The sequence below is a fragment of the Podarcis bocagei genome (genome assembly GCF_964188305.1).
Source record: "Podarcis bocagei genome assembly, chromosome: 4".
Lineage (NCBI taxonomy): Eukaryota > Metazoa > Chordata > Lepidosauria > Squamata > Lacertidae > Podarcis > Podarcis bocagei.
Genome location: NC_138128.1, coordinates 9,062,345 through 9,079,363, shown reverse-complemented (window position 1 = coordinate 9,079,363; position 17,019 = coordinate 9,062,345). Strand labels below are relative to the sequence as shown.

Genomic DNA, 17,019 nt, shown 5'->3' with positions numbered 1-17,019 from the left:
AGCCAGTCCTTTAAAAGCCCACCATTTACCATGTCGCATGTGTAGTTTGTCATTGGTGCTTGGGCGCTTTGTGAGGGCCTGAATTGACTCTGAATCGTAGACTGTGCAAACAGCTGATTTGCAAAACTGTTCTTGGACTGTGTCGTTTCTGAGCATTGTGTGTTCGAATGCTTCCCTGCAAAAATAATACCTGCCGAAAGACAAGCTAGTCTAAGCTAGAAGCCACTTTGTTCCTGACATTTGGTTTTCTTGGGGGATTTCCCCCCTCATCTGGGGGAACATTTAGCCTTGCAGTCCCCCACTTTGCAGTCTGAACTGATATAGTCCAGGAACAGTTTTACGGCAAGATCTGCTTTCCGCACAAAACAGGTCTGAGTGGTGCCTTGGCATGAGATGGAAACCATCCATCTTCCAGTGCGATCCTTGAGCTTTGATCAGGCTCCAGTCTGCTTCCCCCCCCCCTTTTGGAGCAGCTGTTCCATCACAACCCCATCTCTGTTCCAGGGGGGTAGTACTTGGATTCCTAAAATCCCGGGATGCGGCGTAACCTCCTTGCAAGACCAAACTGGAAAACTAATTGCTATCTCACCGAGAGGGTGCTGAAGGGCAATAGGGTGGGAGTGGGAGATGGCAAAAAGGCAGCCCATATAGCATTGCCACTTGCGTTGGCGGCACATGGTTTTTTATTTTCTTTTTTGTTGCTCCAAAATTCCACTTCTACTTTGGTATCCTTACTTAGATTTGATAGTTCCATATTGCCACGGACCTGTACAAAAACAGTTTCAGCTAATCCAGTATTCTCATTTTGTTTATGCAGCACCATCAGTGTGCACAGGACTTTTTAGTTTAGAGAATGCCCATAAAAGGTAAAGGGACCCCTGACCATAAGGACCAGTCGTGACCGACTCTGGGGTTGCGGCGCTCATCTCGCTTTATTGACCGAGGGAGCCGGCGTACAGCTTCCGGGTCATGTGGCCAACATGACTAAGCTGCTTCTGGCGAACCAGAGCAGCGCACGGAAACGCCGTTTACCTTCCCGGCGGAGTGGTACCTATTTATCTATTTGCACTTTGATGTGCTTTCGAACTGCTAGGTGGGCAGGAGCAGGGACCGAGCAACAGGAGCTCACCCCGTCGTGGGGATTTGAACTGTCAACCTTCTGATCGGCAAGTCCTAGGCTCTGTGGTTTAACCCACAGCGCCACCCGCGTCCTAGAGAATGCCCATAGAACCAAAGAATTGTAGAGTCATTTAGTCCAACCCCCTGCAATGCAGAAATCTCAGCTAAAGCATCCCTGACAGAACCCAGATATGATACCTCTGATATAGTCAACAAGTCCTGCTTTCCATTTCTTTTATGTCACCTTCTATATCTTCACAAGGCAGGTCAGGCTGAGAAGTGAGTAAAAACAACGAGAAGTGAGTTTAAAATGTGAAACTGCACATAACCAGCTCCTTTCCTTTTTGTTCATTCAGGTTCCCAAAATGTTTTCTCTTTGGTTTTTCATAGAATCATAGAATACAATTCTATGGGACCCCAAGGGTCATCTAGTCCAACCCCCTGCAATGCAGGAATCTCAGCTAGAGCATCCATGACAGATGGCCACCCAACCTCTGCTTAAAAACCTCCAAGGAAGGAGAGTCTACAACCTCCTGAGGGAGTCTTTCCCACTGTCAAACAGCTCTTACTGTCAGAAAGTTCTTCCTGACGTTGAGTCAGAATCTCCTTTCTTGAATTCATTGATTCAGATCCGAGCCTCTGGAAGAGGTTTATGGTTTACTTGGAATCATGGTCAATAATCACCAGCTAAAAACAAAGAAAGAAAAGCCTGCAAACAAAACTTTTGCCCAAGAACAGGCAATGGAGGAAAGGAAGGACAATATAGAATCATAGTTGGAAGGGACCCCAAGAATCATCTAGTCTACGACCCTGTACGATGCAGAAATATTCCCTTATGTGGATCGAACCTACAACTTTGGCGTTATAATCAGAATACTCTAACCAGCTGAGCTATCCAGATGATGGCATAAATAAGCCCTGCTGGATCAGGCCAGTGGTCAATCTGGTACAGCATCCTGTTCTCACATTGGCCAACCAGATGATTGTGGGGAGCGTGCAAGGAGGACCTTGGGGGCACAACAGCCCTCTCCCCTCCTGCCGTTTCCAGCAAGAGGTATTTAGCGCAAGCGCACTGCCTCCCAGCAGCGGACAGTGACGTGTGGCTAAGACACTCGAATGTAATCCAAAGTGTGCCGTAGTTTGGGGCGAGGGGTTGGGATGGAGGCTAAAACCAAGACCGTGGAAGAGGTGGGCTTTGAGGAGGACTCTGAAGAAAGTTGACATCCCTTAAGAGTGTGTGTGTGTGTGTGTGTGTGTGTGTGTGTGTGTGTGTAACCTCTGTCTTTGCAGACTGCAACTCCCATTGTCCCTGACCATGTTTGCTGGTGCTGTTGGGTGTCCAAGAACTTTTAGTTTCCCACTCCTGGCTTAGGTGATCTGGCTGGGACTCCCAGGCAAGAGAGAGAGAGGGAGAGACGGGAACCATTTCTAGATTCAAGACAAGATTCAGCATTCTGGCGCACTGTGAGGAGTGTTTTGGACGTCCATGTGCTGCATTCCGCGGCACTTGTTTTCAGGGCAAAGCATGGGTGGTATGCAAACCACTTCCAGCACGCGCAAGTTTCCTTTCAATAAACGCGGAAGCCCATCAATCATGCCTTTTGATGGGAGATAGATCACTCGGTTGACAGGCCATAAATTCCTCACTTTTGAGAGCGGCGTGACGGTTTCCTGGCACGGCGCATATCTGGCCTCCCCTCCACAAGGCAGAGATGGTATCTCAGTGGCAGAGCGCATGTGCGAGGTGCTTTTTGGGGTTTGCTCCCGCCCACTCTTCATTGGGACTGCACGTGTCCAACCTGTTCTGTAAGGACCAGGAACAAAACACCCGCCACCATGTCCTCCTTTGTTTATCGTGGCTTGTTTGTTTTGTAAGGCAGGAGTTACTTTAAATCTCGACAAGTGAAAAATTTGTGCAAGCCTTTGCTTGTAGCAAGGGCGGGAAACCGGCAATTCTCCAGATGTTGTTGGACTACAATTCCCATCATCTGCAGCTAGCCACAGGGGTCAGAGATGATGGGAGATGTGATTCTGTGTTTTGGGTGTGATTCAGAAAAAAACTGGGCTGGTAGTACAATGAGTATTCCCAAAAACTACCACCAGTTAGATGGTGTTTTCTGACTGTATCTCTTTCTCTCTCTCTCTCTTTCTCAAATGTGCAAAAGTAATAAAATGATGCTAACTGCTACTCTGTGGGCCTTGGAGACAAGGTAATTAGGACAGGAGCTGCATAAAGTCACAATGTCTAGCTTTGACTCTTACATTGTGAGCAGGAAGGTCCCAGCCACTTTGGGTGACTGCGATGGAGAAGTTTTGTTCCACAGAAGGGTGCCAAAGGTGCAGCGACGACAAACAAATTTGTCCATTTCACTTCCCATCCAGTTCTCATTATTCCCAGCCTCAGGTTTGCCCCGTTTCTGCATCAGGTTACGATTTCATTTTTTAAGCGAAAAGTCCTCGAGAAAACTCAACGGTAGTTTAGCACACTTTACTGCTCATCTACTCATTTCCAAGGCAGTTTTGCCTCGTACACACATTTTTTTTTTGCAAGCAATTTCCCCTACTATAACACTTTTCTGTACATTGACAAAAAACAACAACAACCATGTGCGCTTTTATACGTGCATGTTCCCCTAATGCGTGTACGCATTTTGTATACGTTTTCAGGGCTGCAGAACTGCCTTGCAAAATTCAGAGAAATGGCAGGTTTTGAAGGGCAGCTGTGTCTCAGTTTGCACATTGTTTCAGGAAGTCCAAACTAGGGAGATTTGAGTCAAAATGTGAACCGAACCGAACTAACTGTGCCCTACTGTGGCTGGTTTTCTCGAGTCATTTCCCTGTACTGCCCGGTCTCTCATGAGACCTCTTTATAAGGACAGGTACTCAAAACCTTTTTAATAAAACAAGCAGTCGTGAACTGGGGTCTATTTTTGTGATGTGTGCTTGCTATGCTGCTGGAACTCAGCTGTGTTATAAACTCTTGCGGCCGCACAACTGTTTTTGCCACACATCTGATTTTGCCCTAGATCCTTCTCTTCTCTCTCTCTCTCTCTCTCTCTCTCTCTCTCTCTCTCTCTCAGCTGATGTTATCAACCTGCTAGTGTTTGGTCCTCCATGTCAAATGCCCACCTTTCTCTTGTCGTGGATGCCAGCAAGCTGCAGAACGGCTACTCAGGGTCAACCATCTTTGGTTACGGCCCCGACAAAAATCCCAAATGCGCTGTTGTTCATTCTCTCTCTCTCTGTCTCTCTGTTCACCCCCAAGGCTGAGGCTGGGACTTGGGAGGCTCTTTGGGGAATGCTGACAGGGAGGTTTTGGCTGTTAATCTGCTGCTGGAATGTTGGCCAGACGGTCAAATTCTTCCCCCCCCCCCTATTTTTTGAAACGGCACGAGTGAGCGGCGCATGAGAAGCTGCCTCCCTGCTCTTCTCTTGCTGGATAAACCTGCTTCAGCCTTCGCCGCCCTAGTCACGGGGAAAGCACTCCTTCTACCAGCGCTGTGGTTAATACATGCCAGCACTGCCAAAGTCTGGGAGAAGTGGGGGGGGGGGGAGAGAGAGAGCTTTTCCTGCCTCTACTGCCAGGTCTGCGCAGAAGTGAGGAATGGGAGAGGTCAAAAGGGTGGAGGAAAGGCAGTCATTAGGGTAGACCAAGCATGTAACTCCAGGGAAATCTCCTTCCTGAAGGCAAAAGAGCCCTAAAGTTCAGCCGTAACAAGGACCCTTGTTGTCCTGCAATCTTCCCACATCCCATTCCATCCCAGGGTTAAGTTTTCTCTTTTTTAAAAAATAAGAAATGATCTCTAGGGGCTTGTGTTATGTGTAGGTTTCTGGTGCTCTTGTTTCTTCCTCTCCTCCTTCAAGTGACAGCGCTTAGCTCTGAAACCTGTCAAAGGCAGCAATGTCATGTCCCAGAGCATGCACAAAGTGCTATCCGCTGGGCCAACACAGGCAGCACCCTGGTAACTGGGCTGCAGGTGAAAAGTCATTCTGTGGGAGACCCAGTTCGCTGCAATCTATCTGCTGCCTCGTTTTTCCGTGCCAGGCTAGGGGGTGTGCCAAGCTGAAGGTCCTCTTTGCTGTTTTCCAGAAGTGGAATGGTCTCTTTTGGTGTAATTTGACACACGTGTTGCTGTAACACGTTTTATTTTATTTGTATTTGTATTTTATTTGCCCTGCCTCCATAGATCTCGGGGCTGTTTACTGCATAAAAACACAAAATACATAATAAGTGCAAGAACGGAAAAAAAAACCAATAACCCAATGATGTTAATGAGAGTTTTCGGTCTATTGCTGATCTTAATCTTTTGAATGGTTTTTTTAAACTGTTTTTTGCCCATAATTTAATTGTGTAACTCCTTGGGTAAAACCTGCTTGTGGTTTTTATTTTTTACTTTTACAATCAAGCAGTATAGAAATAAAACTAATAACTTTGTGCAACAGTGACCTTCAAGTTGTGTGTTTCTCTCTCTCTCTCCCACCCTCTAGAAACTCTGATGGATACGAAGTGGGTGACGTCTGAGCTGGCGTGGACGGCTCATCCCGAGACTGGGGTAAGATGTTCCATTCTCCAAAGGGGCTGGGCTGGAACCAGACGTGGGCAAAATTAAGAGCCACACTGCTTTTGTCTGCCTTTGCTTTCCTGTGCGTCTCCGCAACTTAGGTTTAGCTTAATCAATAGAGCGTGAGACTCTTGATCTCATGGTCGTGGGTTCGAATCCCGCACTGGGCAAAATATCCCTGCATTGCAGGGGGTTGGACTAAATGACCCTCGTAGTCCCTTCCTACTCTACAGTTCTGTGATTCGTGGATTCACCTGCTACTCCCAAATATTGCTTCAGCCACCCATGTGAATTCCTAGCAGTTGCAATGAGGGTAGCCCAAGAAGGCCACTTAGACCTATAAAAACCATGGAAATCAATCATTTGCAGAATTTGCCTTTTGAGCATTATGCACCAGGGCAGTGCTCATTCCCATCAAACCATAGTTAAACAATAACTATGGCTTAACTTGACATGTGAGCGCATACTTTTTTAAAAAAAACACACCATAAAATGTCATAAGAACTTCTGCTTCAGTCTTACTATAACTCAGATGATTTTTTAAAGCAAAGTTATAAAAAAAAAATTCCTAGAATCATATAATTTTAGAGTTGGAAGGGACCCCGGGGGGTCATCTAGTCCAACCCCCTGCAATGCCAGAATTTGCAGGCAGAGGTTTGTGTAGCAGCGACTGGTAAAGGAGGAAGTGGGATAAGTAAGGGGGAGTAGGTTGTGTGTGGGGATGAGCTGCGTCTAGAGCCTGTGAAGGGAAAAGACAGAGGTCACCATAGCAGGGAACCAAAAGATTGATTCTTTGGGGAACTGTAGTCATGTGTAGAATAATCATAGGTGATTTCTTAAAGTTTGTGCTCCCGCGTCATGTTAAAAACCATAGTTATTGTTTAACAATGGTGTAACGTGAATGAGCTGTGCCGTAGTGCATTCTGCTTAAAAAAAGCTCTGCTTTGATCTTCCCCTGCTTGCTTCTGGAACAGCAAACCACAACAAACCACAGGTCTTCGCTCGTTGTGTCGTCTGAACCTGAGCTCATGGTTTGCTTTCCCCAAAGATGCCACAAGCAACAAGCCGAAGAACAAACCTTGGCTATAGCTCATGGTTTGTTTGGAAAGAAACAAACCATTAGCCCAGGTTCAAACCAGCATAGCTAGTCGAGTCGTGAGGCTTTTTGTTCCTGATGCAGCCAGGAGTGTGGTAAGAGTGAACCGGGGACATTTGAGTAGCGTTCTCCGGCATGCTGTTGGTTCAGATTAAACTATAGTTACATTAAACCAAGCAGTAAAAAAAAAAAAAAAAAAGCCCTCTAATGATTCGATTTTTAAAGGGAGTCGGTTTTGTGCCAGAAGCCTTGGGGGAGTTTCAGAGACTGATATATGTCAGCTGTCATCATTCTGTCAAACTCTAGCGTGACCAAAGAGCAGGACCCAGAATAGGAATGTTTATAAGGAGCAGACTTAATGACTGGGGTCACCAGAGCCAAAGAGAGAGTTTAGCCACCTCGGTACACTCTTTTATTTTATCCTATATACAGTGGTACCTCGGTTTACGAACTTAATCCATTCCTGAAGTCCGTTCTGATACCAAATCCATTCTTAAACTGAGGCGCGCTTTCCCTAATGAGGCCTCCCGCTGCCAGTGCCCTTCCACCATTCGGCTTCTGTTCATAGACCGAGGTAAAGTTCACAAACCGGAACACTACTTCCGGATTTGCGGAGTTCATAAACCGAATAGTTTGTTAACAGGACTGTTCGTAAACCGATGTATCACTGTGGTTGGATGGTCTCTCCATTCAGTTCTATGGGGCAAATTAAACTGCAGCCTCCCCCCGTTGCACAGGCTGGCCTAGTCCCCTCTTCCGTGTATTTGCACATAAGTGTGTACACGCATGCCTGTGTGCAATGCAGTATATGCAGAGATGCACTGCGCCACCATCAGAGTATATACATCTGTAGTAGATGCAGATACGAGCACACACAGAACACTTGCCATAACCGGAAATTTGCTAGCAAATAATAGAACGGCAACAAAAATGGGCGATCTTGGTTTGCTCCTTTCCTCATAACATCCAAACGTGTCCTGGGGCCTATGACCTCCTGTTTGTTCACCAACCAATATTGCTGAATGGTGCTGCTCATTAATAGCATCATTGACTTCATGACCACAACAAAAGCCTGTTGCAAGTTGTTGCAGGCAGACGTTGCGTGACTTCATCTCTTCCCACGGCTTTCCCTTTTGTTTCTGCGCTTTCGTGGGGTTTTCGCTACGACCCATGAGAACTAGAAACTTGATCCCTCCCCCCAATATATCATCCCCCCCCCCACTCCCCCAAGCAATGAAAGCTGTGCATTCGGGGGTGAGAGGGTGAGGAATGTTCTTCTCTCCAGGCAAGTTTTCAGCAAATCTTCCTCACCCTCCAGCTTCCCCGCCAATTGCATTATGGGGCCGGGGTTTGGGAGCCAGGGATGAGAGCTCTGTTCCAGGCCAAGGTTTGCATTTCCTCCTGGAACATTTTCCGTGGGCTGCATGTCAGTGTTGGGTGTGGCCAGAGGCAAAACTGGGTGAATCAGTGAATTGGGACTCTCTACGGTCAGCTACATTCCAGCCGTGCAAAACCAGATTTTTATATTCTAGTACGAAAACGGCACAGATCAACTGCCTAGACTTAACTGCCTTCACATAACTTCCAGTGTGAGAGCCAGTGTGGTGTAGTGGTTAAGAGCAGTAGTCTCGTAATCTGGTGAACCGGGTTCGCGTCTCTGCTCCTCCACATGCAGCTGCTGGGTGACCTTGGGCCAGTCACACTTCTCTGAAATCTCTCAGCCCCACTCACCTCACCCTTGTTGTGGGGGAGGAAGGGAAAGGAGAATGTTAGCCACTTTGAGACTCCTTCGGGTAGTGATAAAGCGGGATATCAAATCCAAACTCTTCTTCTTCTTCCAGTTCAGGCTTTGAGATGGAGCCAAGATTGCTAACGGATGATGCGCATGCAGATTTGTTTTTTTAATTTCACCCTGCCTTCTCTCCAAGGCTTGTGTGCTCCTGCCTCTGCAGCTAATCCCACGTGCAAAGGGTATTAGTGCCGATTTAACAGGCGAGAGGGGCCTTAGCTCTGCAGTGGGGAGCAGAATTTTGCAAGTAGCGCATCCCAGGTTCACTCCTGGCATCTGCGCTCTGAGGATGTTGCACTTGACGGGCTGGGAAAAGGCTTAAGCTTGGGAGACCTTGGGGTTTCTCTCTGCCAAATAATTCAACCCAGGCCTGAAACCAGCTGTTGATGGGGGCAAAGGGCTCTGTGCCGTGATGTCAAGTGGGCTTGTGGGCTTCCCAGAGGCAACTGGTTGGCCACAGTGGGATTTAGGAACACGGGGGGGGGGCTGCCTTTCACTGAGTCAGATCATTGGTCTAGCTCAGTCTATTCTGATCAGCAGTGGCTCTCCAGGGATTTTGGGTGGAGGTCTTTCCTTGCCATACCTGGAGATGCCAGGGACTGAGCATGGGACCTCCCACATTAAAATCAAATACCCTACCACTGAGCTACAGTCCTTCCCCATGATTTATGGCAGCAGCCTTTATGTCCTTGCATCCAAACTTTTCAGTAGCAAACAGCTTACGTTTGGAAGAGTCTCAGTGATATGCCTGGGTGTCCTGGTTTGCTTTGCCCTTCTTAGAGTGGCTTGAATTTTTCGATTTTTATTTTCAAAAATGAGGGGTACTAAAAAGTTGAAGCATGACTCAGGAAATCAAATAGCGTTTTTGGCTAAATTATTATGATTTCGCTTTGCTTGATAGTTAGAATGTGTGTGAAATTGCACAGAAGTTGTTAAAACTGCCAATACTTGCAGTTATATATTACTATTATTAGTATTTATAATTACTACTATTTAGCATTACCTGACAGTTTCATAAGGTCAAATTAAAATGCTCTGGTTTTAAGCTATGGGACAAGGATAACTGTGACTTTAAGGATGAATGGGAACCTTTCACAAAGTATTTGAAGACGCAACAAAGCAAACTGGACTCCTTGGCAGGTTTTGAATAAACATCCACATTAATTTTTTTTTTACTGATAGTAATTAGCTAAACAGTTGGAGGATTTATACAACTCTGTAACATGCAGAAAATAGCATTACTGGAGAAACCAAAGACTGGAACTGAGGGAAGTCGGGGGGTGGGGTGGGGGGATGGGTTTTGTGGGGGGAGGGGGGAGGAAAAATGGGGGGGGGATAAGGATATGTTTTTGGAAAATATGTTTTGTTATAACTTTGAATAAAAAAAAATTAAAAAAATGCTCTGGTTTTCCAAAAGCGGTTAAGCTTCTTAATCAGATGTAGACTTGCCAAGCCAAAAGTTATCCAATCACAAAAATAACAGCAGATTTGAATTCCTCACATCCAAAAAACACTTTTCCTAGGAGAAAAAATTTGCAAATTCTCCTCCCCCCCCAAACGACACGCCCTACTTAGCCATGCCTCCCCTTTCTGTCATTAAAAATAAATAATAATGGACTGGTGTCATTTAATTTTGTGCAGTGGGAAGAAGTCAGCGGCTACGACGAGGCCATGAACCCCATCCGGACGTATCAGGTGTGCAACGTGCAAGAAATGAACCAGAACAACTGGCTGCGCACCCAGTTCATCGAGCGCCACGACGTCCAGCGCGTCTACGTGGAGCTGAAATTCACGGTGCGCGACTGCAACAGCATCCCCAACATCCCCGGCTCTTGCAAAGAGACCTTCAACCTTTTCTACTACGAGTCGGACACGGACTCTGCCTCTGCCTCCAGCCCCTTCTGGATGGAAAACCCTTACGTCAAAGTGGATACAATTGCCCCCGATGAGAGTTTCTCGAAGCTGGAATCCGGCCGGATGAACACCAAAGTCCGCAGCTTCGGGCCCCTTTCCAAAAATGGCTTCTACCTGGCTTTCCAGGACCTGGGAGCTTGCATGTCGCTCATCTCCGTCCGTGCCTTCTACAAAAAGTGCTCCAGCACCATTGCTGGCTTTGCCGTTTTCCCCGAGACCTTGACTGGAGCGGAGCCGACCTCCTTGGTCATTGCTCCGGGCACCTGCATCCCCAATGCGGTGGAAGTGTCTGTGCCCTTGAAACTCTACTGTAATGGCGACGGGGAGTGGATGGTACCCGTGGGAGCTTGCACCTGTGCTGCTGGGTATGAACCGGCTATGAAGGAGACTCAGTGCCAAGGTAAGTGGTGGCCTCCCTCCGGGCGTTCCTTGGTTGCGTGTGTTGAGACTGTTGCTTTAGTTCCTGGCCGGTTTGCCCAATGTGTGCTGCTGGTGTAGACATTTTGGCACGCGAAGGAGAAAATCTTAACTCTCTCTTTCCCGCCGCCTCCATCCCCAAGGGTCAAAAAATTAATTAGATTATGATTTCCGCCAGCTAAACCAGATGTCTCACCTGACTCATGGTAGGGCCGGCTCATTGATAATGGTGTACACCATCAAGTCAGTCTTCGTATACAACACTGTGCAAGGAACTTGAGGCTGCAGAAGTGGCAGCCGCCAACAGTGGTCAAGAGTGGGGCAAAGGCAGACTGGTTGGAAGGCAGCAGAGGCAAGAGCCTTTTAAGGTCTCTAGAGTCCGTACTGTTTTTCAGGGCTTTATATGATCAAAAGCAGCACCTTGTCCTCCGCTCTGGAACGATGCCACCATCCCAGGTTCCTGCTCTCTCTTTATGCAACTGACAGCTCACAAATGCCAGAAGTGTGCACACACACCATTCTCCTTTGAGCCTGACCTCCTGACATCTTAGCTTTAAAATTAAAAGGTCTCTGTTTCTGGGTCAGAGCCTGGGCACATTAAAGCCTCTGAGGTTTATACTGGCCTCGTCTCGCTAATACCATCTGCCATGGCGAATGCCTGGTGGGTGTTTGAAAGTCTAGCAGGTAGCCAGAGATGCTATAGGAAGCAGCTTATCTCTCCTTTCTTCCTTAGCACTCTTTCCCCCAATTCCTCTGGTCATAGAGTGCTTATTTCAGTGTCTGGAGGTTATCTCCCGAAGTGTAAATCCAATTGACTCTGAATCAAACAAAGCCTTGTGGTATTGTCACTGCGAGGCGGTGCTGGGATATTGAGGAGCAGCCGTCCGTGGCTTGGAGGGGTAGCCAGAGAAGCAAAAGAGTGAGCAATGCCTGCTCCCAGCTTCGAGGCTGCGAACCTGGAATCGTAGAACCGTAGAGTTTGAAAAGGGACCCCAGGGGTCATCTAGTCCAGCCCGCTGCATTGAAGGAGTCGCAGCTAAAGAATCCCTGACAGATGGCCACCCGACCTCTGTTTAGAAACCTCCAAGGAAGGAGAGCCCACCAGTTTCTCAGGTAGTCTCTCTCTCAGGAAGTTCTTCCTCGCGTTTAGTCGGAATCTCCTTTCTTGTAAAACCTGTTCTTTTGAAAAACATGTCTCTCTGTAAAACATGGCACCTGCACTAGGACCTTGACTCATGCTCTGGAGTGTGTGAGTGTGTGTGTGTTTTAGTGATTTTGTAGGGAATGCAAAGTATATCATCACGTTAACACTTAATCACAGCTGCAAAAGATCTGGGTACTTGGAGGGCAGGGAAAATGGGGGAAAGGGGGAGAGAGAGAGAGAGAGGTCTCTCCTATTGTGCTTCTCCTTGGCTCAGGCTGCCAGAGTGTGAATTCTGCCTGCTCCAGAGCCCAGCCAACAATGCAAGACACCTTTCTTTGGGAAGTCCTTGAGTGCGTCTGATTGTTTGCCTCACATTGCTCTGAATTCTTGAACAAGGAGAAGCCGCCTGAGCTGTATGTACCTGTTCTAGAGCTCAGAGCGGTACAAGCGACCACCGCAAAAGGGAAGATCGGTAGGAATCTGCCTTATACTGGCTAGCTCCTGACTGCGGACACTGACTGGCAGCAGCTGTTCAGGATTTCAGGCATATGACTTTCCCAGCAGGTACCCAGAGATGCTGGGAAGTGATCCTGGGACCTCCTGCGGACAAACCAAGAACTCCTTGACCTACAGCCCTTCTCAAAGGGAGGGAAAGGGCTGTCATGCCCAGGAAAGGTCAGCTAAGGGCCAGGAGCAATTGCCCCTGGATTTGTAGAGCATAGCCTGCCCTTTGGCAGTATCAAAGTCTCTTTCTGATTCTTTTGGTGGTTGGGAAGGAGAACTAATTCTCCTGTGCACTGTGTTTTGTTTCAGTCCATTAACTCTCCACTCCCACTTAATCATCTTTAGGGTAATTTTTGGAACGGTAGATGATTACTATTTTGTTTCTGCGAATGGGAAACAGTGGCTGGTTCTGTGTAGTGTCCAAGGCAGCCAAGGGGACTTGTTGTTGACGTGACAATTAGGCTTAAGCCACTCACAACCTCAGAGGGCTGTTGTTGGGGATCAAATGAGGAGTGAGCAGGGAGAACCGTGTCTGCTGCCTTGAGCTATTCGGAGAAAAAGGTGGGATAAAAAAATGCAATGAATGAAGAAATTGATCCTGAAAGGCCCCTGAAAGAGCAGTAGAGTTTAGGCCGCGATCCCACACTCACGTGCCAGGGAGTAAGCCCCACTCAAGTCAATTGGACTTTCTTCTGAGTAGACAGGCATCAGATTGCGCTCTTCATTGTTCTCCTTCCCCCCTGCAAAAACAAAACAAAACAAGAAAACCCAACCAGGTATTTTATGTCTGTTCTCAACTTGCTCTGACTTCTCCAAGCCTTCAGGAGTGAGCGAACTGGGACTCCTAAATCAATCAGTCAAGAGAACCTGCGTAGGCAAGGGGAGGAGAATCGGGGTGCCTGCAGGGGAGACTGCAGCGACAACAAGAACTGTTGAATATTTGGCACTGGTGGCTGCCAAGATATACCTCTGGAAGCTTATTCTCAGGGAGAGAGCTTCTGCAAAACCTGAGCTTAGTGGGGTGTGATCCCGCCGGGTCATGTCATGTGTAGAGGAGGAGGGGAACCTCAAGCTCAGGGGCCAGATGTGGCCCTCTAGACCTCTCTCTTAGCCCCTTGGAACTCTGCTTAGGCCACACACCCGCCCCAGCCACATCCTCTTTCTCCAGGCTACTCTCCTTACCAGCCTTTGCTCCGTAGCTTAATCTCAGGGTTGTGGGTTCGAGCCACGTGTTGGCTGAAAGAGACCCGCATTTCAGGGGGTTGGACTAGATGATCCTTGCCGTCCCTTCCAACTCTACAATTCTTTGATTCTAAGATTCACAACCTCCTTGGGTGTTCTTCTTGCCTGGCTGGAATGTGTCTTTGGACTCTAATAGTGACTCATTTGCCTGATGTTGGGCGTGTGATTTGTGTGTGTGGAAACCAGCCCACTTGAAGGTAATGGCTTTCTTTTCTGTTTGCCCTCCAGAATCTGGTATACATAGGTTTGCTGCATCTGTGTATGGAGGTTCAGTTTAGCTGTCATGGCTGATAGACGAATTCCCCATGCAGATGTTGTTGTTTGTTCTCCCTCTTTTGGGAATGAATTCCATAAGCGGACCATGTGTTCATTCTCCTAAGTGATTCCACCCCCACCCCCCGTTAGATTTGATACTGTTCGTACAAAACACAGATGGGCAATCTGTGGCCCATAATGTCATGCAGGTGCCAAGTAAGGTGGGAAATGGGGTGCGAGGCAAGGAGATGGTGGGGTGAGGGTATCCTCACCCACTTCAAACTCCATCCCTGCTTGCTGCTGGTATGAGACCCCTAAGATATATTATTAATCCAAAGGCAACGTGGACCTTTGGCAGGGAAAGGTTTACCCACTGTTGGTGTAAAATGTGTGAATATTTGAAACTACAAAGCAAGTGGTTGGTCATGAGATGGGTAAAAGCACCATAATACTAGTTGCTGTGATGTTATTTTTTACTGGTGAGTAAAAATCTGGCTGGTTTGGTGGCACCACCCACAGCTCTGTGCCTGGGTCTTATCATTTTTGTCTGATTGATCAAAATAGGCCAAGCTATCTTCCCTACGGTTTGTCTGACCTTTCCTCCTGTTTTCTACCTCCCTGTATCTTAGGGCTCTCCTGGCCCTGCCCCAGGCAGATATTACCAACCATACCAGTATTTGTAAGTTCGGGTCCATGCATTCTGCCATCTTGCCTTGCTGTGTTCAGCCATTTTGTCAGACAAGGCAAGAAACGATTCCGCAGCAGGCTCTCAGCCCCTTTTGGACGCCTGCTAAAGTTTTGACAGGTGTAGACTTTGCTACGATATCCAGTTCATCATCTAGGCAGGTTCTTGGCGCAGATCCAGTACAAATCTTCATTTGCTACTTTGTGCGCTGGGTAATTTAACAGAAAAAGAAAAAGAAAAAGAGATGCGTGTACATGTGTGTGTCTTCTTGTGCCTTTAAAGCTGGAGATCTTCCATATGAAGGTTTCATGTCCGTAAATGGAAACAGATTTTAGAGATTTGCAGCACCTTGAAGTTTGCCAGATTTCCTGTAAGTTGTGATGGGACTTTGAAAATGTTCACATATTCCTTGGGCAAATCTGAAATAGACCTGACTCTCCGCTCACGCTTCCTTCCCACTCTCTTTTAAGAGAGGGATTCGGGAATCATCTGCTTATATGCAGTCCCGAAAAATCCTCCCATAAAAGGCTTGCGTGTGAAATCATAATTTGCAAGCCTAATGTTCATTCCTGGGGGAGAGGATACCAGTGGTCTTCTTAGCCGCACACCGTAAAATATCAGTGGTTTTTAATTCAGCCTTGCAAAGAATAAATCGCACAGCCCTACCGGAGGTGGGGGGGGGGAGTACTACCCCAGATAGTTAACTTTGCCATTCATTATTATAAAAGATATTCCTCCAACAGGATCAGATCACTGTACATTGCAATCCCGTCCCCTTTACAACAGCCCTGTAAGGTAGGCTGAAGGAAAGTATTGTCCAGTGCAGTACCCTTAACTCCAAATGGACCGTCCCTGTGGTCCTCCAGGTGGTGGACTTGCAACTTCCATTAGCCCTGACCATTGCAGGCTGGCTGGGGATGGTGTGAGTTGGAGGTCAGTAGCATGGGGGGGACTACCAACCCCACCCCTTCGCTTGCCACTGCAAGTACGCAGGGAGAGCAAACTACTGCGGACGCTCGGCTTGCGAACGTGATCTGTGCGGGATGCACATTTGCAACCCACAGCGTTCACAACCTGCGTCTGCGCACGTGGTGGTTGTGAATTGGCGCTTGTGCGCAAAGCGCGATTTAGCACTTCTGCACATACTCGACCGCCAAAACCCGGAAATAACCCATTCCGGTACTTCCGGGTTTCGGCAGTCCATAACCCAAAAAAATGCAACCTGAAGCAGCTGTAACCCGAGGTATGACTGTATTCCTGTGTGCAAAATCTGTTTTGTCTGGCAATCGGGAGGCAGTTCTCTCTAGCCAGATGCAGCCAGGTAGTTGGCCGCTGACAAGCCTCTCCTTAAATAGCACTGAAGTCAGGGGACAGGAGAAGATGCAGAAGTGTTGTGTGGTTAAGAATGAAATACCCCAGGCTATGATACTGTGGAGTCGCAGGTTTCAGTTGCCACATCTGAGCAAACGGTGTGTGCATAGCATGCTTCCTGGAGTCAGCAGCTTTGGGTTTTCTCTGCCCACAGAAAAGCTATCAGCGATAGAACATTAATAAACACCGCAGCTTCTGTCAAGTAAGTTAAAACGCCAGCTTGGCTTGGAAAGCCTTCCGACTGGTTCTCGGAAAAGAGGGGTTGTTGCGCTGTTAGCAGAAAGCGGGGTGGGCAGGGAAGCACATTGGAAGCGGAAGGGGGCCTGAGGGGCAAGGCACCCAGAAGCCGAGGGGCTGAAGGGAGAATGGCAGGCTGTCTTTAAAACCAGGTGCTGAGCCTGGGAGACAGAGAGGCTCAGGAAGCAGAAAGTGGGTGAAATGGGAGTTGGAGTGTCCTGCCCATTTGTTCCCATTCTCTGCTTCCGGTTCTTCAGACAGTTGTTGACCCTGAGTCCCATGAGCTTCCTGGGGAGTCTCTGGGGGAGTAATGTGTGTGCTTAGCACCCGGAACTGTCGAGTCCCGGGTTCAAACCCTTTTGGGTGGCTTCGAAAGAGGATCAGACAAATTCTCATGGGACAGATCAGGCGATCGGTGGCTACGATCCATAGTGTCTATATCCCGCCACTGCTGTTGGAGGCAGAATGCTTATGAGTACCAGTTAAAATCATAGATTGCAGAGTTGGAAGGAATCAGAAGCGCCATCTAGTCCAACCCCCTTTCCTCCCCAACCATGGAACGCCTCTCTGGCCTTGTTCAGAAAGCTATCAAGAAAGGTACTGTTCCCCACAATGTTCTGCATGGAAGAGACATGATCCTGGCTGCTTCCCACAGAGAATTTTGACAACTTTTACTTTGTTTAT

The 17,019-nt window shown here is 47.7% G+C and overlaps 1 protein-coding gene across 3 annotated transcripts in view; it reads left to right on the top strand.

Annotated features, from left to right (window-relative positions):
- The window catches only part of EPHB3 (EPH receptor B3), an 85,111-nt gene that overhangs the window by 31,209 nt on the left and 36,883 nt on the right, over positions 1–17,019 (top strand). For all 3 annotated transcript variants that reach the window (XM_081190081.1, XM_081190080.1, XM_081190082.1), the window contains exons 2-3: positions 5,608–5,672; positions 10,208–10,880. In XM_081190081.1, coding sequence (XP_081046207.1) covers positions 5,608–5,672; positions 10,208–10,880 — 738 coding nt within the window. The remainder of the gene's footprint in view (positions 1–5,607; positions 5,673–10,207; positions 10,881–17,019) is intronic.